Raw genomic sequence first — 25,422 nt, 5'->3', positions numbered from 1 at the left:
AACTTATTGATCACCCCTCGTACCTGTACCAAAAGTGTTTTTGGAAATTCGATACTGATTGCAAAACGCAGTTCAAACTTAAACACTAAGCTCGATCCAACTTGAACACATAATTTTAATTTGGGGATTGAAACTGACTGAATCTGTGTGGTTGTCGAATTTTGATTTATTTACGGGCGCTTGGGGGTCGAAATAAGGAAAATATTTCTACGCTTATTTCGGGCACTAATGATACCCCCATTGGACTGGCTAGTATGCCTTAAATTTATTTTAGAAGTTTATTTTAGGTATGGAATCTTCTAGCCATGCACTCCCCATGATAAATTGAAATAAATAATTATCATCACGATTTAATTGGTTGTTTATTATTTTCTACTGGACGGATGACTAATTTACACCAGCAGTGATCAAGGTAATCAAGCAAATCAACTTTGAATAATGAATAACCTCTTTGTAGTGGGCACTACTCGGAGTCTTATCAATAAGATAATAATATATATTTGAATAGACCTATTGTAAGAAGCTGTAGGATATTTGTTATCATAGCAAACAAGACAAAAATTTTAACCTAACATTTTACCTGTGTCCGTGCAACCAATATCACCATTAGGTTTGTTCTAGCAGGTTGTAGTGTTTGCTCTTAGCAAAAATACACATTGACCAAGCGCAAGATTGTTGTCCTAAGATAAAGTGTTTGCTGTTGTCTTCCGGGGTTGTCTTCAGAAGATATTATCAACTGAGCGAGCTTGAGCGGGCAACTGAGTCGTACGAAGGAATTCAATTTATCGGCAGATATTTTGAGATATTCCTTGGACAGACCAGACTAATAAGTTTCCTCAGTCACATTACAATACGTATATTGCAGTATTAATGGTAAGTATATTATTAGGCATATCACCTCAAAAATAATCGCAGCAGAAACATGTTATTTAATGTTCCTACATTATTGAGCTTTATTAAAGCATCAAAAATCAAAAAACAGAATTGAAATCGGTCAATGCATTGTGACGTAGTGTCAATTTAAAGATGCTCCTAGATGGAATGAAATCCTGCCACAAATGGCTGTAATGACAAAATTGGCACATTTTAAGATTTTGAAGGTATATTTGGACGCTTGCTTGAAAAAGCAGCGTTAATTTAAATATCACATGTTAAATGCATATCTTTCCTGACTTCGTTACAGAAAACAAAATTAAAAAATCTATCATTGAATAATTATAATAAATTAACCAAATATACTATTTTAGCAATTTCGGCCAATCTGCAGACAAATTAAATCTCAAAAAATGACTAAGTTCAGCTAATTAATATGCAAAATTGATGCCAATAGAAAATCGTACATGATATAAAGGTGCGGGTTTTTTTGCACACATGTGTATACAAAGTTCTTTCAATTGATAACAAAAAATACACAAAAAGTAATTAATTATGCAAATTAGGTAATTACAGCTAATTATGTATTTATGATATTATTATGCAAATTAGGCATGAGTAATTTTAGGTTTTTTTCAATATTTAATGAACGTCTGTTCATTCATCATAAATTTTTAAGTATGATCCTGTTATGAGGTTGAATAAATGAACTGCAGTTAATTATTTAAAAACAATACAAAAAAATAAAAAGTTTGACATTTTGACGGTGTCTGGAATATATTTTTCATTTTTACTGTAAACATGGTATGTGTCACCATTACTCAAAGCCAAGTCCGAAAAGTAAAAATTAAAATTCAGTTGCAATGAGACTTTAAATTAACATTTTGTCATCTGGATTAACATGGGAGGATAATCGGTAAAAGCAAAAGCCATTTTACTGTACCGCGTATGCAAAAATAGTATGGCCTTGGACACACACAATGGCTTAGAGCTATTGTGGTTTGGAAAATTACTCCCTAAAAATATAATTGATTAATGTTTTGCTTCAACTAGTTTTAGGGAAGTGTTTCATTCGTTGTCAACGGAATTAATTTACATGCTAAGAAAGATTAGTATTTCAGCTAAATGGTGGTAGTTCCTTTACTTCAACAGGCCTATATTTACTGATTTATGAGCGATCTTCAAAAATCCATAAAAACAGGCAGTAGCTCTTAAACAAAACTATTTTTTTATTTAAGGACCCGATGTTAGCCTCGGAAAGGCTTCACACACCATATATTAAAAATTTAAACAATTTGGATAAATGAAGCATATGAAGAAATTCATTTATCGACATGGATGTTTTCTAAAATTGGCCAAATTTGAAGCGCGCCCTTTTCAATTCACTGTTATGCTTGCATGCACAGTGTAGCAGAATTATTGTGCAGCCACTGTGACATACCTAAATTATTATGACAAGGAGCATTTTGTTTCTAGTTATGCGAAGTATAGATATGTTGCCATGATCAATTATCAAATTGACGTAGCTCTATATAATGTACAGTATTCAGTGGCGTAGCCAGGGGTAAGGGGAACAGGCCGCTTGTGAAACACCTTGTTCCCATTTTCCTCCCTGGCTCCATGTAGGAATTTTTAGGTCATTGCTAACCATTTTCGTCAAATGTAAGCCCCCTTGAATGATACCTTGGTCTTCTTTGGTCCCTTGGCCCGATGAAAACAATCTTGTCTAGCTACCATTACAGTAGCGCATTTACAACGTTTACGAAATTAATAAATAGCTGCATGAAAAACAAAGTAATGAATACATATCATTATTAATAATGCAATAATTACGCAATAGATGGAGATGGGGCTATCTTTATGTCTTCAGCAATCACCAGAAAACATCAACTAGTGGAACACGCGCTTTAATTGTCAGACATAGATTTTATAATAGGAATGTTCATGTGTAATTCAACATTTAAGGATCATACGGTACGAGTACAAGGATCTATTACTATGAGGCAAATGTTGCGAAGATGAAGCTTAAGCTTATAAGAGAGCTTAAGAGTAGGTCTGTTCTTTTTGTCAAACTTAAAAATCTCACAAAAATCGTGATATACATCCCCGGTATACATCATAGATAAATAACCATTCATTTTTCATTTTTTTTACACAGAGCACACAATGGCTGATCTTGGACAGATTTCCACAGAATGTAAGAAAATCGCCCTATGGTACATTCCACATTGCCTATCCACAGCATTAATAAGAAGCCTATCAACGATACCAGATATCCACGTGTTGTTTGAACATTATTCGACTGCCGCCATGTTGGGACCTCAAGCACTCTATCGTATTCCACAAATTTCCACGGTTGCCGACGACCAAAAATTCACATATCAATGGGCGAAAAACCAAATCGAGTCAGCATGCTCAGGAAGACAGTTAGTCCTGCTTACGGACCCTGCATACGCTATGGATTCCAAGTACGATGTACTCCCGGAAGGATTCCAACATACTTTTATCATCCGCCATCCTGCCAAAGTATTTGCCGCTTGGGAAAGGACGATAAAGCAGACTAGATATGATGAGTTGAAATTGTACTTGCCCAAAGGAGGATGCTACAAGGAGGTATATGATCTGCATCAGTATGTTACTACAAAACTTAAACAACCATCCATTGTTATCGATGCTGATGATCTGGTAGCTCAACCTGGAAAAACAATACAACTCTATTGTCAGAAGATAGGGTTGCCATTCAATGAGGCCAATATGTTGTCTTGGGATGCTTTAGATCAAATGCCTTGGCACTGGCAGGTATCTGAGGCGTTTTACCAGGCGAATAACATATTTGGATGGCAACATAATCTCTTTAAAAGTACTGGACTTCGTGATGGCACCCCTCAAGCTGTTAGCTGGGATGTACTGTCACCAGACGTTTGTCACTTTGCCGCTAAGAGTATGCCGTTTTACAATAAACTTTACAAAGAACGCATTAAGCCTAACTACGAGCAAGTGCCACTAATAGATTGCAACCAGAATACTTTATTACCAGAACTGTAGACTTCTTTATTTGGAGGAAACATTTCGTTATAAATTGACTATAAAAGCTTATAATAAAGCAAAAGCGCTTCAACGTACATGACGTATGACACATCAGTAATGACCTTGATTGCAAATGTTTGCAACTAAATTGCGGATTTGAGATTGGGGTTGTAAAGCACTCTATGCATAAATGTGTTATGATTATGAGTTGACAATTATTTAATTATTAATTAACTGAAGTATAATCATTTGGTTAATGATCTATGCTAGTCGGCAAATAGTCGAACAATAGCCTATACTGAACATAATCCTTTTTCAAATGCACAATGGGTGTTTACATTGTAATCACAATTCGAATCTTAATGCATCGGCGTTTTTCTTTCAACATACTCTTACTTGGCTCTGCTTATTTCTTTGTTTTCTAAACATTAAGGAGGCACACAGGATCACTAATTATCCATTATTATTCACCTCATAACTCGAAAACTATTTATGTAAAGTATATAAAAGTATACATTTTTTGAACGGAAATGAGCTCATCAATCCATTTAAAATGTCAGTTTTGGGTCAAAAAGTACAATTTTCGAGAAAATCCCAAAAACGGCATTTTTGACCAAAATTTTTTGGTCCGCCATAAAAAAATTATTTGAAAATCAAAAATTGTAAAACATGAATTTTATTAATTTAGACAAATAAATCAAGAAAGTGTTTTTTTATTTTTTCGAAATTTTGCTTAGTTTTTAAAATATAGGCAAACAATCAGTAAAAACGTATGACCCGTGTTCAAATTTTTGAATCATGGGTGATAAAAAAGTTCTAGGCCCTAATTTAACAAAATGAAAAAACACTATCTAGATTTTGGCCATATCTAAACGTTTGACTTAAAAACTTACCTCAGTGATGCTTCATTTAGACGCTATGGCGGACCAAAATGGTTAAAAGTGGTCAAAAGTGAACTTGCCGAAAATCGCGATTTAGAAAAATACAGCGGATTTTAGGTCCATTTTGAAGATTATTCCATAAATATATATTCCGGTGACTTGTGACGTTTGGTCAAGTTAGAAAATGAGGAGGGGCGTCCAACTGCAGCAGATTGGCATTTTTTGGTGATTTAGAAGGTAAAATATACAATTTTACTAAATTATCCGTGCACATTCGGCAGATATTTATCCACATGGTGTAATCATTTTATTTACTGCAGTCTTGTTTCCATGGTGCAGCAGAGCTTCCGGCAAGGCCGCGGCGCGCCGCGGCGTCGCGTCAGCGTTTGAGAAGCGACAGGGCGCGCGGACAGACAGACAGGTTACGCGAATAAGTTGCACAGTGCATGGTAGTGTTGCCGCGAACGAAACCATGATTATTTAAGCACAATTTTGTCCTGTTCATTTTATTTTTAACTTTTTACGGAATATCAAACACGTACAAAGGTCATAGGCCTATTATAGGCCTAAAGCTACAATAAAGTTGTAAAATATTTTGTACCGCATAAAAAGTGAATAAAATACAACAAAAAAAAAAAAAAAAAAGTGTGTCTGTTGTTGTTTTCAATCAAATAAACGTGTAAAAATTGGGGTAAAAGTTGTAATATGTCTTGAATAAACTTCTTGTAAAACGGACAAAAAGTAGGCCTATATATTATGTTAAACGGGCAAAACACGGAGAGGTCACAAGAAAACTGAAAAACACGGAAATTGACATAGCCTAACAAAACCGAATTTCAAAAGTAGAAAACGGAACACTTGTGGCTTTAAATTAGATTGTGGTTGATGCAGTAGGCCTACCGTATAGGCATCATGCTGTAAAGAGCGTTTTAAAACACTGCATGAAAACATTCACGAAAAATGCTTTAAAGCAGTTTACCTTTTAAAGTATGCAGAAAACATTATAAACGTGAAAGTTGAAAACCAGGCAAACATTGCAAATAAAAAGGTATTCGGCCAAAACATTCGCAAAAAGTGTTGTAAAACCAAAAGCTTTTATCGCAATCATAATCAATCAGGAGAGAGAACGTTCGAAAACGAATCTTAAATCCGTGTTTTAATAACACTTTGAAACATTATTCAGGGCCTTAGGTATCTAATATAGGCCTACCGGTAGTAACTGCTTGCCTATTTTTATGGTCTTCAAAATTAAGACGAGACTGAACGACCGCAGAGGCCCCCGAACCAAGGCTGGGACTGCATAATTATAAGCTAATATACTAGTAATAGGCCTATATTCTTGTCCAACTACACCAACTTGGTAAATCAAATAATAACAATGAAATGAATGAATGAATGAATGAATGAAATAAAACAAATTTTAAACATAAAACAATAAGCCTAATGATGTACGGGCTAAGTCTAGCCTACTAGCAAAATAGTTAGGGCCTACGTTTTCTATCGTATCTACCAGATTGCGTCATCATTACAGGGCTTCTTACGGGTAACTACTTCTTACAGATAAATTTCATCTTTTCAAGTTCAGAATGAAACTTGAAAAACAAAATAAAAACAAACAAAAAATTCACTAAATTATGTTCATATAAAAAACCTCTAATTTATACCACTATATCAGCACTTTTTTTGGCGAAATTTATCGAGTAGGCCTACTGATTCTAGGATGGGGACGGTGGTGGTCTGTCGGCCCGCAGTTTCGCAATGCAATGGTGCAAGCTTTACCTACCTTGGAAGAGATCAATACGATAAAATACGGTAGTGATCGCGATTGGCGACTCCAGCGCCTCAATCAGCAATCACCTCGCCCATCCAGTTTATCATGTGTGCGTGTCTTTGCTAGCTGTACGCAGCAGTACGCGTTTCGAGAACGCGATATATTGCGGGAAAACAATGATTTATTTGCTTTTGCATTTTGACGAATTTTTAATGAAAAAGGGTCTTTAAAATAGCTTTTCTTATGGTTCAAATTGTAAGATTTCTTTAAAATCTATTAATGACAAGATAAAATACGGTTTGAAGATGACATTAATGATGAAAACTCAATTTTGGCCATGTAACACTTCAGTGATCCTGTGTGCATCCTTAACATGCATTATTATGTCTCATTGCAAACATCATATTTTGTTAAAAAATGACAAATAATGTTTAATAAAAAAAGAAGCTATATTATATAGCAGTCATTATCTGCCTGCCACACTACAATGCCAGTGAAAGTTTGATCTGTTATCAGTATCTCAACACATGTTACTTTGAATCGGGGGCAAAGTCCATCAAAATAATTTCAAAGTAATTTCCATAGCCCAATATGTAGAAGTATTACTGTGTTTATTACAAGACGAATTTCATAAATGCCGGATGTTCCGAGACATTTTCGTGTTCGCTTCACGCTGAAGATGGTGCTCGTTGTTTTTATCTGTGCTTTCTTTGCGTCTCAGACTCACGGTTTGTGTTCCTCTTTCTATAATCACTTTCTTCCATTGAATTGTGTTTGATTAGAATAGCAAACGTTGGCTTGTGAGTTGTCAATAATAAAATTGGATATGCTAAGAAATTCTAGAATTGTGCCTCGTTTGATTAAGACTGTAAACATGTAAATGGGGGTAAAAAGATAACTGGGCGATAGATTGAAATGGCTTACGGAGGTTCTTTCGTTTGTTACACCATTGTGCCCAGGTCTGACCATTTTAAGCGAAAATCGCTAACATCATCATTGTCGTCGTCGTCATCGTTATCACCATCGTCATCACCATCGCCGTCTTCATCGTTTTCTTTATTTGATAATTATCATCATCACTGAAAAGCAGTTCCACCTTCATCCTTATTACTAGAACCGGTACATGGCAAGACGACATTGCAAGATACGAGTATAAACCACCGCCATGCACGCAAATGTCCAACTTGTATGCCTCGCGTGGTTTTTCCCGGTCACAGTGCGTCAATTGTATTACGTTTGCATATATTTTTACACATCTCTGATAAAAAAAAAGATTCAAATTGGATATTTGCCATTTGTCAGCACTATTAATATAGCCATTTCAATAAAAGCTCGCCATCAATTCACATATCCCTTGCCATGTTGCAGCTCTCATACTTTCTCCACTGTGCCTATACGCTATCCGAGCTTAGTTAAATCTCTGCATCTACAGACTGCCGAAAACGACCTTCCCATTTGCTTTCCTCTTCAGTCCCCTGTGTCCAGAATATCTTAGCTTCATATCTCTAGCTTCTCACTACCAAATCGGAACCAATTTTCGCCAGCACTTAGTTGTGTGTTTTTTTGTCTTGTCAGGAAGCTTTAGGATATAAATCGCCTGTAGCACCCTATTTTCAAATGCGCCGATGCGCTCCTAATTTGTCAATTGTCATCATATTTTGTGGCTGGCTATACCCAAGACTCATATCACAACGTCGTATAGCGTTGGAGCCTGTAAGTTACCATAAGCTCCATAGCTCCATTAGTGAATACCTTGACTTCTGTTCTGTGGACTACCCATTCTCTGTGCATACTGCATAGTGGTAGTTTTCCTTGAAATAGCCCGGCCATGCTCTAACCTCTGCGCGTTTGTTTCGGTGGTGCTGTTCTTTTTACTTTCAAAAAAGTACCAGCTCAAAATCATTGCTGTTGGCTACATCATCGCTTAGCATCTTTAGTGAAGATAATTATATAATACATTTCATCTTGCCACAATATACACTTCTATCATTATCATCATATTCTCCATACCAATTCAGCAACTGCCGGACCTTTTGGAAAACCGTGTCAGGCTCCAGAAAATGTCACATTCCCTAACGCAGCCAATACTTCCATCACCATCCAATGGCAATACCAAGGAAACAATGACGAGACAGAACCCATCCTCGATTCTATATCGTCGTTTGAAATCAGATACTGGTTGGTTAACAAATTTGATTCTTCCTCTTGTTTGGTGAATGTGTCAGGAGCTATTCACCGTGATGATGATGACAATGGGACTTATATCAGACATGATCTGAATGGACTACAACTTCGACATTACTATTCGTTTCAGGTATTAAACATGTTGTATCTAACATAAAATTACATAGACATAGTCAAGTTCTTGCAATAACATAGTTAAAGCAGTTACTCTTTAGATATTCGACAATGTTCGATAGCATCATCAGCTCACATCAGCACGTTGAACAAAATCAGTACAATAATACTATTGTCTATTAACAATTCTGCTTTTAATAAATAAAATATTTACAAAACGGAACAGATCGCATTCATTTATTAGCTTATATGAGACATATAGTGTATGCAAACATTGTAGCTTTATTGTCCTGTCTGAATTTATCCGCAGATTCGCTCCATATGTTGCGACATGCCAGAATGCAACACTACAGCAGTCAGTAACTGGACACAAACATTGACTAGAGGAGCCATTGATGGTGGTAAGATTTTTAAAAAAAAGTCTTTTAAATTGTAACATTATGATAGACATAATCTTATGAGGCATTCAATGTTCAAAACTGGCCATGATGATATTCATCCAATGTACATGCACTGCTCTGGCCCAAAGATTTCATAAAAATGAAAAGAAATATAATTATATTGAATCATTAAACCAGATAGATATCTTGTGCAAAGTAAATGGGTATGGACAGACAGGACAGTACAACAGACCCATAAAAACAGACAGATACCCTAAAACGGTAGTTAGTCAATTGTGGTATAAAAGTCCATGTTTCAAAATAGCCAATGTTGGAGACTATTTCAAGGATTGAAATGTCCTTGAATACACGATGATATCATCCAAGTATAGAGTATACATTTTTTCAGATTGAGGTCTCCCATATACAACGTTCCATCAATCTCTGAAAAGTTGCAGGTGCATTCGTGAAGCCAACTGGCATTCGATTGCACTCAAATAAGCCGAACGGTGTCTTGAATGCCGTCTTTGACTTGTCTTTTTCTGCCACCTTATTCTGCCAATATCCACCCTGTTCTCGCGCAACCAAATACGAAAATATATAATTCCGCTCTTTCCCCAAATTCTGATGGTTGGGATCTTTGTGTCATTTCCTTTCCAAAGATACCGTAGATCCTTTATAATTGCGTTTCTTCGCTCCTCCCGGGTTGGTTTGGTTGGAGGTGTCCTATAGCCATGATAGCCTATGTGTTGAACGGCCCGCTCAAGTGGTTCAAGAGGGTTCGGGTTAAGACGCGAACCTTGCTGATCTGCAACTTACAAGACAGCTGATGTTTTTGACGATTTTGTAAACTTTGTATTGCGTATTAATTGATATTGATTTGATACTAATACAGAATTTGCCAATTTGTTTTTCAAAATATGATTCAAACGTGAAAAAAAAAGAAATGTGGTTTTTATTCTGCTTTCGGCTTGTTTCTTCCCTAATGATTGGGCGCATTTCTTATCATTTTTGTAATAATTTGTATTATTTGTTTGTCGTCGTGGGTGTTTTATATAATGTTGTTTCGTGTTTGAATGTTGTTGCGTTTTTGCATCCTCATAGTGTCAGATAAACCAACCAACTTGACAGTGCTAGAAATAAATAAACATAACATCACTCTAATATGGGACGAACCAAGGAACCCTAATGGAGATATCCTGCAATATGAGGTAAGCACGGTGATCGTCTGGCTCGAAACTAGGCATGAACGTATTCGATTGACATCTTCAATATCACACAAATGAAATAATTTTGTAGAGTAATGGCCAATGTTCGATAACTCTGTATTGCAGGTTCTTAAGACAGGTAACTCTCAACAAAAGGATTTATTTCTTTGATTGGATATTTTTAGCTATATTTTGCGATTCCAATTCACCAATTTAGGCCTAACAGACATGACAAATTGAAGTAATCCTGAGAGAAAATCCAGTAACAACACATGTTGACTCTGTATTGATCAGGTTCATGACCGCATGCAACACAATCATTGTGCATTATCATGATTATCAGATAACTATAAAATTTCATTTTTGATAAGGTGTTTGTTTACTATGAATTATAGTCAAATAGCTTCAAATATTATACAAATAGCCAACTTCGACAATTACCGTCTAGGTAGAGATTGTTCCCGAGAAATGTATGCCAGTGTCGGCAATCCATAACAATCGATGACATACCCGGTACCCCCGGGTGACATACCGACGACGGAAAACGTTGGAATAACATCAGTGTAACAAACATAAAAAATAAAAAAACAAATTCGGCACAATCGTGACATTTCTAGTTCGTACGTATACAGCCTGTCTCAAAAAAAATTGTGCAAGTGAAAAGTGCCCTCTCTGGCAATTAGAAAATACCGTTGTGACATAATGCTTACATCAACGTCAAGGGCGTAGTCTTAGCTCTCACATGCCGTTTGTTCCGTTCAATTTGCTTGTTTTAATCTCGAGATATGATTAGTTAAAGACGAAAGGGTAAAATCACAATTGTGCCACTTTTACTAGTGAAGAGGGCTTTGCATGTAAATCAGTGATAGCATCGAGAGTCGTGAAATCAAAAGAATGCATCAATTACACAATACAAAAATGTTTTTGACTGTTTTTACTGTTTTATCATGATGCAGGAATGATGATTCTCTTTTTCCACTTACGACAAATTAAAAGATAAATAAATATTGCACACGCTGCTGTCAAATTAAAGACATGTGCATGTCAATGATTTTATCATGGTAAATACTGTTCTCTTAGTCACTTAAGACATGTTAAAAGACAAACAAAATATAGCGCACTTATACATGTTATAGGTTAATGAACGCGTATTACTTGTTGGGAGAGATATTAGACAAAAATAATGCACGCGTGCTGATGTTGATGCGTCTAATGCATGCGCCCGAAGGGGAAGTGCATTAGACGCATCAACATCAGCTATTATTTATTTACATGTACAGCTCTCTTCACTAGTAAAAGTGGCACAATTGTGATTTTACCCTTTCGTTGATAAATAAACATATCTCGAAATTGGAACAAGCAAATTGAACAGAACAAACGCCATTTGAGAGCTAAGACTGCGCCCGTGACGTTGATGTAAGCATTATTCCACAACGGTATTTTCTAATTGCCAAAGAGGGTGCTTTTCACTTGCACAATTTTTTTTGAGACAGGCTGTATGTGAAATAAACCGTACCAATAATTTCAGGTGCATACTGTATAATATACCCAAGAGGGTGAAATCGGGCCTTCCCTATCTAAGGTTTAGCTACGAGTACGCCTTAGGTTATCACAGTACCGATGCAGAAGGTCCCTGTGTGAGTGGTCGAACTTTCGTCAGATATGTCTCTGACTTCATCAGGACTGCGCGATGTCAGATGTGTCTGATGAAGTCAGAGACACACTGGAGCAGCCGGACCCTGTGGTGGTGGTCGAGCTTTCGTCAGATATGTCACTGACTTCATCACATACCCGGTACCCGGACATCGTGCAGTCCTGAATCAGGTCCATGCACTGATGAAGTCAGAGACAACGTTACTCTGACGAATGCTCGCCCACACTCGCACCGGTACTGTGCCGGTGTCGTAGAAATACTACACCCTATGAATTCCTAGTGAGAAAGTCTATCCACTTACATCAGAACAAAGTATCATTTGAGGGCATTGTGGAAAGGTCTGAATGGAATCTTATGCTCCTTATACCCGCCTGGTTACATTATTACTGACCTTTGTAGACATATCTACTGTAATTGACTCATAGCCTAATGGTATAATGTTGGATTTATTCTACCCTTTCTAGATAAATTACAGAACGTCTACGCCCGAATCCGATCAATACCGTTCAAACATGTACATGGAATTCCGTTCCAATTATACTAATGTAACCATTGCCGAATTGGAACCAAACACCACGTATGAATTCCAAGTAGCAGCACAAACAAGACTTGGCGTAGGACTAGCAGCTAAACTACCTGTCGCAACCATCAAAACCCTCGGTACGTTTCTTCAATTCTACCCTTTAACATCAAACTTGGTTACGCCTTGTATTAACCAACCTATATACGATATACATACCTATACCATCAGACGAGAGCATGTTTTAGGCGAGTTACAATATGGGCGAGTTAGGTAAAGGCGAGTTAAAAAGGCGAGTTACCCCCCACAGAGTCAGGCTATTTTTAGATATTCCCATGGGTAACCCTATGAAGTCCCAGTGGCGAGTTACAGTAACACTATGAAGTCCCGGTGGCGAGTTACAGCAACACTATGAAGTCCCAGTGGCGAGTTACAGTAACACTATGAAGTCCCAGTGGCGAGTTACAGCAACACTATGAAGTCCCAGTGGCGAGTTACAGTAACACTATGAAGTCCCAGTGGCAAGTTACAGCAAGACTATGAAGTCCAAGTGGCGAGTTACAGTAACACTATGATGAAGTTCCAACAGTGAATTAAAAATGTCACAGTGTATTAAGTACTGTTTTTTTTTAAGCTGCTACTCCAAAATCAGTTTCCATTTATCATATATTTCTCTCGGGCTTGCAATGATCTTGGGAATTAATATATAGAGGCAGTGCTACTCTCGCCTGTGCATAGGCTGCCCTCTTCTTCTAGTATAAATAAAATGATCCGAAAAAGTTATACAAATAAAAGTCATAAAACTTTTTAAACAATTTAAAAAAAAACACAACACAAAGGGGCACAACACATAATCAGTCAATTGATTGATTACTCAACTATTTTATGTACCATGGATAAAGTATAATATGGAACGGACATGAGTCAAAGAATACATTAATGGTATCAATTTTTTAAATAATCATTTTTGAATTTTGACCAAAACTGCATTTTTTCACAACTCGCCACATGGACTTTCCGGAAATTCGCAACTCGCCACATGGACTTTCCGGAAATTCACAACTCGCCATGTGGACTTTCCGGAAATTCACAACTCGCCGCGTGGACTTTCCGGAAATTCACAACTCGCCTCGTGGACTTTCCGGAAATTCACAACTCGCCGCGTGGACTTTCCGGAAAACACTGCAGGGGGTAACTCGCCATTTTAACTCGCCACGTGGACTTTCCGGAAAACACTGCAGGGGGTAACTCGCCATTTTAACTCGCCTTTTTCTAACTCGCCTATTTTTTAACTCACCAATAACCTGTTCTCCCATCAGATGTAGTCCTACAATCCTGCGCGAAAAGATTAGGGTATTTGGTTTATTTCGCGCATCCACGCTCCCCGTATTCAATGTTGAATGCTGGAAAGTTAAAGTGGTTGCGCTAAATGTCTGCTCCAACATTCTGTCCAGCTAGGGAGGGGGAGTAAGCAAGTATAAATGAGCGATGAAACGTATCATGTATTTTTCAGCCTCATGTTCAATTCACAGGAATTTGATTTTCAAAACATCAACTGTCCTAACGATTTTCGCACAAGATTGTAGACATGCATCTGCTGTCTGATACATACAAGCGAGAAACTTGGGTTTTGAGGTCCTCTGCCTATATATCTATATATCTGTGGCCTCTTCTGCTTCCTCCAATTGCCCCCCCAATTAGAAAGGTCCCTCCTGAAGACATTTCCAGGTTGTCCTTGGCCTACTTGGTCTTCGTCTCCCATGGGAAAGTTTCTAGTATAGAACCAATGGGGACGCGGCATTTTGGCCATGTGCTGTAGATGTTCACCGGAGATGTCAAAACCACCGTAGCCTGCGTTTTCTTTTGATGGATGTCAGTTGTGGCCAGATTGATTAGTTAAAATGTGTTGGAAACACAGAATGTTAAAAGGATCCTTCTATGGCAAGACTCAAATAAATCTTCTGCTATGAAGCTCAAGTCGTAATGACAAGTTTCCTCCAGCTACATCGGTCTTGAGGAGAACAGGTTATTGGCGAGTTAAAAAATAGGCGAGTTAGAAAAAGGCGAGTTAAAATGGCGAGTTACCCCCTGCAGTGTTTTCCGGAAAGTCCATGCGGCGAGTTGTGAATTTCCGGAAAGTCCATGCGGCGAGTTGTGAATTTCCGGAAAGTCCATGCGGCGAGTTGTGAATTTCCGGAAAGTCCATGCGGCGAGTTGTGAATTTCCGGAAAGTCTACGCGGCGAGTTGTGAATTTCCAGAAGGTCCACATGGCGAGTTGTGAATTTCCGGAAAGTCCACGCGGCGAGTTGTGAATTTCCGGAAAGTCCATGTGGCGAGTTGTGAATTTCCGGAAAGTCCAAGATTTTGAACCAAAAATGCAGTTTTGGTCAAAATTCAAAAACTGATTATTTAAAAAAATTGATACTTGTATTCTTTGACTCATGTCAGTTCCATAATTATACTTCAGAGGTTGTTTAAATGTAACCCCAGAATACATTGCAGCCACTGATGGCATGTGGTTTGAGAAACACATGGTTGTTTTCAGAAAATATCACACTGGGCTCCTGCTGTGCATGGTCAAGGTTGTTATACAACCAGATAAGCTATGTGTCTGCATGCATGCATGTGCAAGAAAACTTTGCTGGTTTCATCTTCTTTTCCCAAACATTTAAAATATCTAAAATTGTTTTAAAAACACACGACTTTTTAACTTTCTTGGTGGCAATGTATCCACAAACATTAGCCGTACCAAATTATCAATTCAAAACATAAAAGTCTCGATGAATATTCCATCAACTCACTGTTGGGACTTCATCATAGTGTTACTGTAACTCGCCACCAGGATTTCATAGTGTTACTGTAACTCGCCACCGGGACTTCATAGTGTTACTGTAACTCGCCACCGGGACTTCATAGTGTTACTGTAACTCGCCACTGGGACTTCATAGTGTTACTGTAACTCGCCACCGGGACTTCATAGTGTTACTGTAACTCGCCACCGGGACTTCATAGTGTTACCCATGGGAATATCTAAAATAGCCTGACTCTGTGGGGGTAACTCGCCTTTTAACTCGCCTTTACCTAACTCGCCCATATTGTAACTCGCCTAAAACATGCTCTCGGTCTTGAGCTATTGCTGATAGTTGACCTTGACTGAGCATGCTGTCCATATCCCCCAAAAGACACTGGATGTATCCAGAACAATGTTCGTTGCCGTCTGCTAAGATAATACCAGACTGCAAATAACATCATATGCACCACACGATAACCTAAAATTATTTTGTTTCTTGTTTTTAAAAATTAGTCCGTCATGCTGTCATGATATAATAGGAGAAAATAATGACATAATAGTTAATACATTTGTGTTTTTGCAGGCCAGTCTGATATGCTCCTAATAGTTTCCATTAGCATTATGGCATGTGCCATACTTAGTATAACAGTGGGACTAACATACACATTTGTACGCAGAAAAGTGACAACGGGGAATCACGGCAACTCAAATGGTAGTCATGGTAGCAAGGTTAGTACATGGAATATATCTTAATGATTCCTTAATAATAATAGTTTGGTCCATAGTTTTTTGTGGGTTTGTATGCCTGTTGTCTCTTAGCAGGAATCTCCACTCTAAAACCAGGAAAAGCGATAGGTCTAGACAACATCTCAACTGAGCAGATCAAAAACTTTGGACCTGAAGCAAGGAAGTGGCTCCTACAGCTCTTCAACCAATGTCTGGCAACACACAAGCTCCCGAATATCTGGAAGAAAGCTCATGTGACAGCACTTCTGAAACCTGGAAAAGATCCATCAGAGGTCATCTGCTTTTAGACTGCCTCCACGAGTGGCCTACGCTGTGCTATAATTCGGCACATATAAAATCAGAATTTTTGTCCGTTTTTGAGGTCAATACACACGGTTCTTTCGCAATACGCAAGCTAACGACTATCATATCCTTTCAACACATATATTCAAGTGCAAGGAAAATATATGGCTTCTTTAGAATAAAAAAATTACGGGAGATATTCATCATTTTCTACCCCGGTATACAAAGATTTATCTGAATATCAAATCGTGCATAGCACATTCACGTGTATCGATCCCGGTATTGATTTTAGTGTCTCTGCTGTACCAAGTAATTATTAACCTGGCGATGTCGGTGTGTTCCGTTCTGAGCGAGTCCCCTGTTACCGGTAAGCGCACTTTGATAACAATGTTGTACTTATATACAGACCCAAATTAAAACAATGACATGAATAGGAATAGAATGGTTCATTATTATGTTTGGGGTGTGTATGTGGGTGTGCGGTGTGTGGGCGGGGTTCACGTGCACCCTACATGTGTTTATTGCGAGTTAGGTGTTATGTATATGGCAGTCATAGCTATCTGATGTGTGTACAAAGATAACGTACGTTCTGCGTGTGTCTCCTGTTACCGGTAAGCGCACTTTGATAACAATGTTGTACTAATAATTGACACTGGCACTCAACAAGTCTAGCACAATTTCAAGTATAAAAGGAATGCGCTCATTGTGTTGAGGTGTGTGGGGCGTGAGGGGATATCATGAACAGGATTATGAACTGTTCACTATGTTTGTGTTGTGTGAGGGGAGGGGTGTGGGGTTGTTTGGGTTGGTGGGGGTGTGTATGAACGTACGTGAGTGTGTCTGTTGTATCTTGATTCTTGATTCTAGGTTTGTCAGGGTTTTTTTCTTTGTTTGTTTTTTTGCAGAAGAGACCAGTAGTTGGAGCTGGCTATGGAACATACAATAGTGAAGACGGAATAGCAGAATTGTTTAGACAAATAATTGATTTGGAGCAACTTGAATTCATCAGTCCAATATCAAACTCCAAGCACAATGGTTACGAAGTGTTCCAGGGAGAGTTCGCCAATAAACGCCATCGAAATAGAGTTGCAGCAGCTATCAAAATTTGTTATGGTTAGATGCTAACATGTTTGTTTGTTTGCTTTTTAATTATTATTAATTTTAAAATATTGGAGTAGATTCATTTGCATTGGGAATGACCAAAGATGCTGCACTTAGGTGTTCATCTTATTTTAATATGTTATCAATAATGTTCTGTACACATGATCAAAATCACTATAATCATCAAATCATGTGATATGCTCGATTTCAGTTGGCGGCAACGATGATGTAAGAGAAATGTTGACGAATGAAGCCAAAACATTGGAGTTAATTCGAGAGCACGTCAATGTTGTCCAACTGCTTGGGACCTGCCAACACCAAGGTAAACTTACCAGCGACTGGATGACCATTGTATAGAAAATTATAGGAAACTGATAGTCCTATGGTTCGTGGTGCAAAGAAAACGAGTTTTATTAGTGTCGTTATTGAATTATATGAACAATGCAGAGAAAATGAGATTGTTCCACATATTATACACTCTGTGGTTGTTCTGAATTTGAGGGATATATATTTGGATCAATTTGCCCCTGGAATTCAGGGGGGGAGCTTATAGCCAAATGTTTGCAATCATCGTAGAGATATTACTATTACACTTCCTTGTCGTTCTGTTTATATTATAGGTACTTTCTACGAGGTCCAGGAGTACCTACCGAATGGAACATTACACAGATTTTTACGAGAATCAAGTAGAAATTTAATGAATGCCAAGGAAACTATACTGGATATTGCAATTGGCATAGCAACTGGAATGGAATTTATATCGCGACAGCAGGTAAATATGATTGATTAATAGGGCCTTTTAAGTTTTTCATAGTGCAAAGGCTATTTTCTGATGTCCTATTGACAGGTTCTCGTTTGTTGCATTGGATGGCACAAGAAAGTTCGAAGAAAGTGTGTACAATCTTTTGTGGCGATCAGCCTAGGCAGATCCCGGTCCCCGCACTCTGTGCATCCGCGGGTATTCATGCTTGTCGGTGAACTTTAAAAACACCCCCTTTTGCATCTCATTTCGCGAAGTTTTTAGGGGAAAAACACCCCTTTTTTTTAGCGATTTCGCGAATTATTTGCCCTTCGATAGTACCCCTATTTTCGCTAAAACGCAAACGATATTTCTAACATACCCTTTTCTGACAGAAACACGTAGGCTGCTCCATGAAAATACCTTTTTTTTTCAATTTCGCGAACACGTGGTTTGAAAAAACACCCCTTTTTTTTGTGTGTTTCGCGAATCGCATTTCTTCATCTGAAAACACCCCCTATTTCGCGAAATTTTCGACGAGCATGAATACCCATGGATGCACGGAGTGCGGGGACCGGGAGGCAGATTCGCTTCTATATATTTGTTGGAGACAAATCTCTTATGATTGGTTAATGTGATCCAAAAGTATACAGAAACATAAGTCAATGCGTAATGCAATTAAGACTCTTAATTAGGTCTCATACTAGGCAAAAGATTCTTACCGAAACATAACCACACATTGATAGATTGATTCCTGTATTTTGGATGGCGCATTTTATGAAACCACTATCATAAGCTATAATAAAATCATATATAATGACCTGAGATTGGGTAAATGTTGAAAGCTGTTAAAGAGTACTGGATCTCGATCATTGCCCGACTGAACAAGTAACATACAAAGAACAGGTCATTCCAAATGAATATGACATAAATTATACGGGAAATTATAACTTATTAGATGAATACAAATCCCATATAATAAATGGCGGCATGTTATAAAAGAATTACGCTTAGGCTATACAATTTATACTGTTTGTGTTTTAATTGATTTGATTTCAAATTTCGTTGTTGTTATTGATGCTCTGTCTTCTTCTACCCTCTTTTTTTACACAGGTTGTCCATAGAAATCTGTCAACCAAGAATATATTAATGGGTCATAATATGGCGGTAAAAATATCAGGATTTGGATATGCTACAAGACCGGGTGTTCCTCCTATTCAAAATGTTAGTAAAATATAACAGTATGAAATATGTATTATATTTTATGTTTTTGGGTTGTTTTTTTATTTTCAAACACAATGACAACCTTATTACTTGGCTGTATCAAATGATACGGTGAAGTTGAATTTGATAAACTTTGTTATGTTGTCTTGTAAATAACTTGAAATGCAATGAGAATTATACATTTTCAATTGCAGCCTGTGTCTGTTCTTACTACTTGGAGACCGAAGTCAGTAGAATCTTTAACTTATGGGATTCACACTAAAGAAAGTGACATGTAAGTATGTATCTTAGGCCTAATTATGTGAACTGAAAACAATCATTTTTTCCATGAAGATTTTTTTTTCAGAGTTAGTTTAAGTTCAATCAACAGTTAATATTTTGAACGCGCATTTGTTACAATAACGACATGCTTCTTTATGTTCTTTTAAACTAGATGGTCGTATGGTGTTATTCTCTGGGAAATTACCAGTCCTGGTAAGAAAAACTCATTTTCCAAATTAGAAAAACGGATATGCATGCGATTTAATGAAATGGTCAGGCCATAGCCTAGCATGAACATCATGCAAATAATAATTATACTTTATAACATTTTATTATTTGAGTTGACGACCAAACTTTATGACATAAACAGACAATTGATATGCACAAAATATTTTATGAAATGGCTGGGCTTGTATGTATAGCAAGAACACCACAAAAGATATACTTTATAACATTATTGTATTATTTGGTTTGATTTTCTCTGAAATTAAGAAAAAGCAATTGGATACGACATTTACGTTCTAACTTTAACACTAATTTAGACTTTTTTATGTGATAGAATTTCACTATTTTTAATCGTTGTTTTCTTCATTTTCGCAGGTAGAACTCCATATAATGCACATCCTTTCCACAAGATGAAGCAACTTATAAATCAAGGATACCGTCTTCCAAAACCAAAGCACTGGCACAGTAGTATGTAAGTATACCCTTAACCTAAAGCCAAGAATTTTCTGCTTTACAAATGCTAAATTCCGCTTTTCTCCGCTTTGTAGTTTTAGCACATTTCTGACATAATAAATTTTCACAAGAATCTTACTTTTTAGTCGGGCGCGCAAAGTATTGTGGGATGCTCGAGCGTTGTACGGTAAATCTATGACGGATTTTACTTTATTTTGATGAATTTTGAAGACCCGTTTCAGTTAGTATTTTATTCATTTCTTTTCAATTGTATTTTTTTTCTTTTTCTAGGTCATTTTTGCTTATTTTTTTCTCAGAAATGCGTTTTCCGCTTTACCTCCAAATTCCGCGATTTTTGCGGAATTTCCGCAACGCGGAGAATTCTTGGCTTTACCTTAACCCACCTACACAGTGCACATCCACACAAAGGAACACCCAATTCATACATGAACAAGTATTTTAATACTTAAGAAATAAAGGGTAATGCATGATCCTTTACACGAAAATAATGTGTCCGAGGCAGTAAAAACGTAAATAATGGGTGAGGCGCAGCCGAACCCATTATTTCAACGATTTTACTGCCGAGGACACATTATTTGCGTGTAAAGGATAATGCTGCACCCTTTATTTCTATTCTATTACCACAAAATAGTGCGATTTAAAGAGAAAATATCACATTTTTTGCCCAAATATTTCAAGTTGTTTAAACCTCAAGGTGTAGCGCCTACACGTAGTCAAAGCGTATGCACATTCCAATAACACAACCTAACATTCCATTCTCCCTATAAGCAGGTATGCACATACAATAACACACACCTGGCATGCCTGGCATTCCATTCTCCCCTACATAAGCAGGTGTGCTGTGCGCTTTGCTGTGCGCTGTGATGATATAAGAACATAAAGTTCGTTGCTCTTGACACTTTATCGCTAATTAATGGTCTGTCACGTGACGCGTTCCAACAAATCACAGTGCGCGATTTTGAATAATGGGTCGTGGGGGTAATAGAATTGCTGTTAAAACAACATTACAACTATTAACCTGAGGAAAATATCCAAGTAGTCAGGGGAAATGCTAAAATGTACTGAAGCAGGTCCAAATTATAAAGAAAATTAACAAAGAGACCCCCTTTTCATTTTTTTTCGTTCAAATTAGCCTGAAAAGCTTTTTAAGGGTGTTATGTTAACTTTTATAAGATTTATAAAATTTATAAGAAAAAGATCCACTTTTGGAAATTTCACCCCACCCCAGCAAAAACCTGGCTATGGGCCTGATAATGGTTAACACAAATGATAATATAAATTCAATCTGTTAACAATATCCTATTTGTTCACTAATCAAGAAAGGGAGAGAAACATGCAACTGTCCACACCCACACACACATCCCCACCCTGAATACTTGTAAACACCGGCAACCGGGGACGCAAACACACACATCTGAAAAAACAAGATACAACCGGGGACATACACATTTAATTTTTCACTATCCAATCGGGCCACATTTGAGAAATCACCATACATCCGTGTGTCCCTGTTTAGGTGTGGTTACAAAGGCACCCCTACATGCACTCACCACAAGCATGCACATACCATACACACAAACACAACTACATTAACAACAGGTGTTGTATTTATTGCAACATTTATGTAAAACAGGTATGAACTTATGAGGCAGTGCTGGCTACAGGAACCAACAGAACGCCCTCCATTTCACAACTTAACAATGGCACTCAAAGGGATCAGGAAGAAAAAGCAGGTATGTTTAATATCTCTCAACAACCTTCCATATCATGCCAATGCAATGCTTGTGCCATAGTTACAATGTCAATGTTGCTGAGGTGATGTTAAATATGCCAATGAGATGCTGATAATAATTGGCTTAGTTCCCTTGTATCATGATGTTGAAGCATATCAGCCGAGGCCAAGATGCTCATTTTGCTTGTGGGTAAGGTACTGTCAGTGGCTATTATTAGAGCTAATCAGTACTGGTTACTCTCTTCGCAAGGCCCACCTACAATCCATCCCAATATGCCAATGAGATGCTGATAATAATTGGCTTAATTCCCTTGTATCATGATGTTGAAGCATATCAGCCGAGGCCAAGATGCTCATTTTGCTTGTGGGTAAGGTACTGTCAGTGGCTATTATTAGAGCTAATCAGTACTGGTTACTCTCTTCGCAAGGCCCACCTACAATCCATCCCACTTAAGGTTAAATGCAATTGATTTTCAAGGCTTGATTCCAGGAGGGGCGTAAGTTAATAATGGAAACAGCCATGCAGAAAAGAATGAACTCACGCGTAAAATAGTGTATCAATCTGAACTAGGGCCGCCACGGACAAACCGCTGCTCGTGAGTCATCCTATATGTTGCAGGGATAGGGAGGGGGCGACCATGATAGGACCATAGGGGTGATTGTGGGCAGCCGTTTTCGGCAATTTTCCTTTGGATTTTCTAAATTTTCAATTTTTAAAATTATCCTGAATGATACTGTCGTGAAATAAATCAATGCTTCCCATGCTATAATAGGCCTAGTAGGCCTATTTATACCCTGATTATGCAATATATAGGCCTACAACAATAACTACAACAACAATAACAAAACCAACAACCAATATTTTGTGAATCGAATTTGTAAAAATATATTCATAGGCCGCGCCTATTTATAGCCTAAAAATTCCTGAATTATATCATGAAAAAAACCGGGCAAAAACAATCAATCGCTGCAGTCAGAAAGAAAGCAACTAACAAGAAAAAGGAAAAAAAGTGAGAGAAAAATAAAATAAAATAAACGGAATGGACCACGAGGGGACTCGAACACGCACTAAATTTTCCAGCTCAAAAGTATAGTATTATATAGTCGAACGTATAAGTCCGGCGCGCTAACCGATTGAGCAACTGAAGGGACATATGAAATCGATTGATCTCAAACTGACTATTATGGAATAGTGCGTAAACAGGCTCTTATGATAAACACGCTCATTACTGCTGTAAATGTCGGAGGTATCGATGGCGAAAAACCTCGTTTTTTGCAAAAGTAGCTTAAATTTGGAGTGAAATTCAAATGGTAAAGTAAGCGACAGACATTGGAGAAATAATGTAGGCAGTTAGAAATCAAAATTAACGTTCCACAATCCAGATATCGATAATGTTACATAACAGTGTTTTGTGGTACAAGATTCTCGAAAATTGTTCCCAAAAACGGGCTAATAAAATTTAATCGGTACTGTAATTGGTTCTTCCCCATGGCAACATTATTTCTTTTGGTCGATTTGTAGTACAATGCAAAAAAAGGAGAAAACAATCACTCGGCGTTGTTTTATACGGAGCAAAAATTTGAAAAAAAACTGCATGGAACGCGTTTTTGATCTTGTGAACATGGTGCGTAAAAAATGATTTAAACGAAGGATTTTCAAACGGATTCTAAAAATTTGTATAAACACACAAAAATAATGTAAAGATACATCCATGCACCAACATTTGACTCACTGCGATATTTCATTGCTGAGAAAACGCGGTTTTAGAGAACAACTTTATACGTCTTTTATACGTTTTTTATACGTTTCTTTGTATAACCTTAAGTTCTTTATTCACCACACTGACAAGGATTGTAACCACTTAGCCATTACACTGTTAGCCCAAACCTTAAAAATACTGCACCATATGTCTGTATAGTAAAATATAGCAAGAACTAAAGTAATCAATAATTATACACATACTCAATTTACGTGAAGAAATAATTTCAAAAAATTTATTGAAAGTCAACTGTTTCACAAATTGTAGCAAAATAATGAAGAAGTGGTACATGAATGGTGTTTTATTGTATGTATAAACTGACTAAATACAGAATGCTTTTGCAGCAAGAAATATCTGAGTACTGTCAAAAAATAATGACTTTATATTGTTTATTTCAGTTTTATCCCAATATTACAATGGAAAGCAACTTAACAGACAGTTCATTGGACCTGGAGGATTTTGACATAGTAGCTTCATCTGAACCAGAAGACACTGGCACTCAACAAGTCTAGCAGTTGATCAAAAAACATAAAATCTGTATTCAAAAGCATGATCTCTAACATTCTCACAGAGTATTTATGGCTTTGCTGGAATGTCACAAAGATGCAAATGACACTGGCACTCAACAAGTCTAGCAGTTGATTAAAAAACATAAAATCTGTATTCAAAAGCATGATACCTAACGCTCAAGACAGAGTATTTATGGCTTTGCTGGAATGTCACAAAGATGCAAATGAGATCCATGAATAGATTGGTCACATACATCAGAACAAGTAGAATACGTAAGGGAGGAGGGTATGGTCCCCCACTTTTGTCATTCAGTCGGGGGAAGTGCACCCAGTCTGGGGAGATAAACCTAGTTGGGGGAAATGTATGGGGCTACCAATTATGGACAGGGCCGTCACTAGAGGGGTTAAATAGGCAATAACAATATAGTTAGTAATGTAGAATTACAACTTCTGAAAAAAAAGGTAAACCCCTTTTAGATTCTTGAGCATCCTTGCAAAACATTTGGGGTCCTCAATTCGGTTTTCTTATTACGGTGAACGAAGCAAGCCAAAATGTTTTTAGGAGTCGGAGGAATCGAGACTCGTAGCCCCCACTTTCGAAAACCTGTGCATGACATTGATTAGAACCAGTTAGGATCATTGACAGTATCTCATTTGCATAGTTGTAACACTTTACCAAGCCATGCATACCTGCAATACTTTATTGTAATAATTTATCAGATTTAAAATCAATAAATCTGGTGGGAGAATCAATTTCTCTCTATGAGCACAATGGATATTATTAACATGTGGCTCAAAATTGATCACAAAAACTAAAAAACTGCACAGATATATTTATTGAATCACAAAGAATTAGAACCATTATCACGCCTTGAAGTTACTACTGATCTTCAACAACTACTTGACCAGTTATAATGAACTCAGTTTTTTTTATAAAACCCTCTTTTAACTGTATTTGATGATA

The 25,422-nt window shown here is 37.3% G+C and overlaps 1 protein-coding gene across 1 annotated transcript; it reads left to right on the top strand.

The window, feature by feature from the left end:
• The first annotated feature begins 17,739 nt into the window (after positions 1 to 17,739).
• On the top strand, positions 17,740 to 25,293 carry LOC140151869 (tyrosine-protein kinase receptor Tie-1-like). Its single transcript, XM_072174189.1, has 8 exons — positions 17,740 to 17,856; positions 18,155 to 18,306; positions 19,387 to 19,497; positions 19,692 to 19,771; positions 19,931 to 19,971; positions 20,359 to 20,455; positions 22,091 to 22,190; positions 24,348 to 25,293. The coding sequence occupies exons 1-8, from the start codon at positions 17,772 to 17,774 to the stop codon at positions 24,459 to 24,461; spliced, it is 780 nt and encodes a 259-aa protein (XP_072030290.1). The 5' UTR covers positions 17,740 to 17,771; the 3' UTR covers positions 24,462 to 25,293.
• Positions 25,294 to 25,422: the final 129 nt, after the last annotated feature.

This window comes from Amphiura filiformis, chromosome 1 (assembly GCF_039555335.1).
Source record: "Amphiura filiformis chromosome 1, Afil_fr2py, whole genome shotgun sequence".
NCBI lineage: Eukaryota > Metazoa > Echinodermata > Ophiuroidea > Amphilepidida > Amphiuridae > Amphiura > Amphiura filiformis.
Note: the sequence above shows the minus strand (reverse complement) of the source record. Positions and strands in the feature narration are given on the sequence as shown.

Excerpts from the sequence above, each read along its gene's own strand:
- LOC140151869 (XM_072174189.1), top strand. The coding sequence starts at position 17,772 with ATGTTGACGAATGAAGCCAAAACATTGGAGTTAATTCGAGAGCACGTC. Across the intron at positions 19,498-19,691 it reads GTGTTCCTCCTATTCAAAAT|CCTGTGTCTGTTCTTACTAC; the intron begins GTTAGTAAAATA and ends TTTCAATTGCAG. Across the intron at positions 19,772-19,930 it reads CACACTAAAGAAAGTGACAT|ATGGTCGTATGGTGTTATTC; the intron begins GTAAGTATGTAT and ends CTTTTAAACTAG.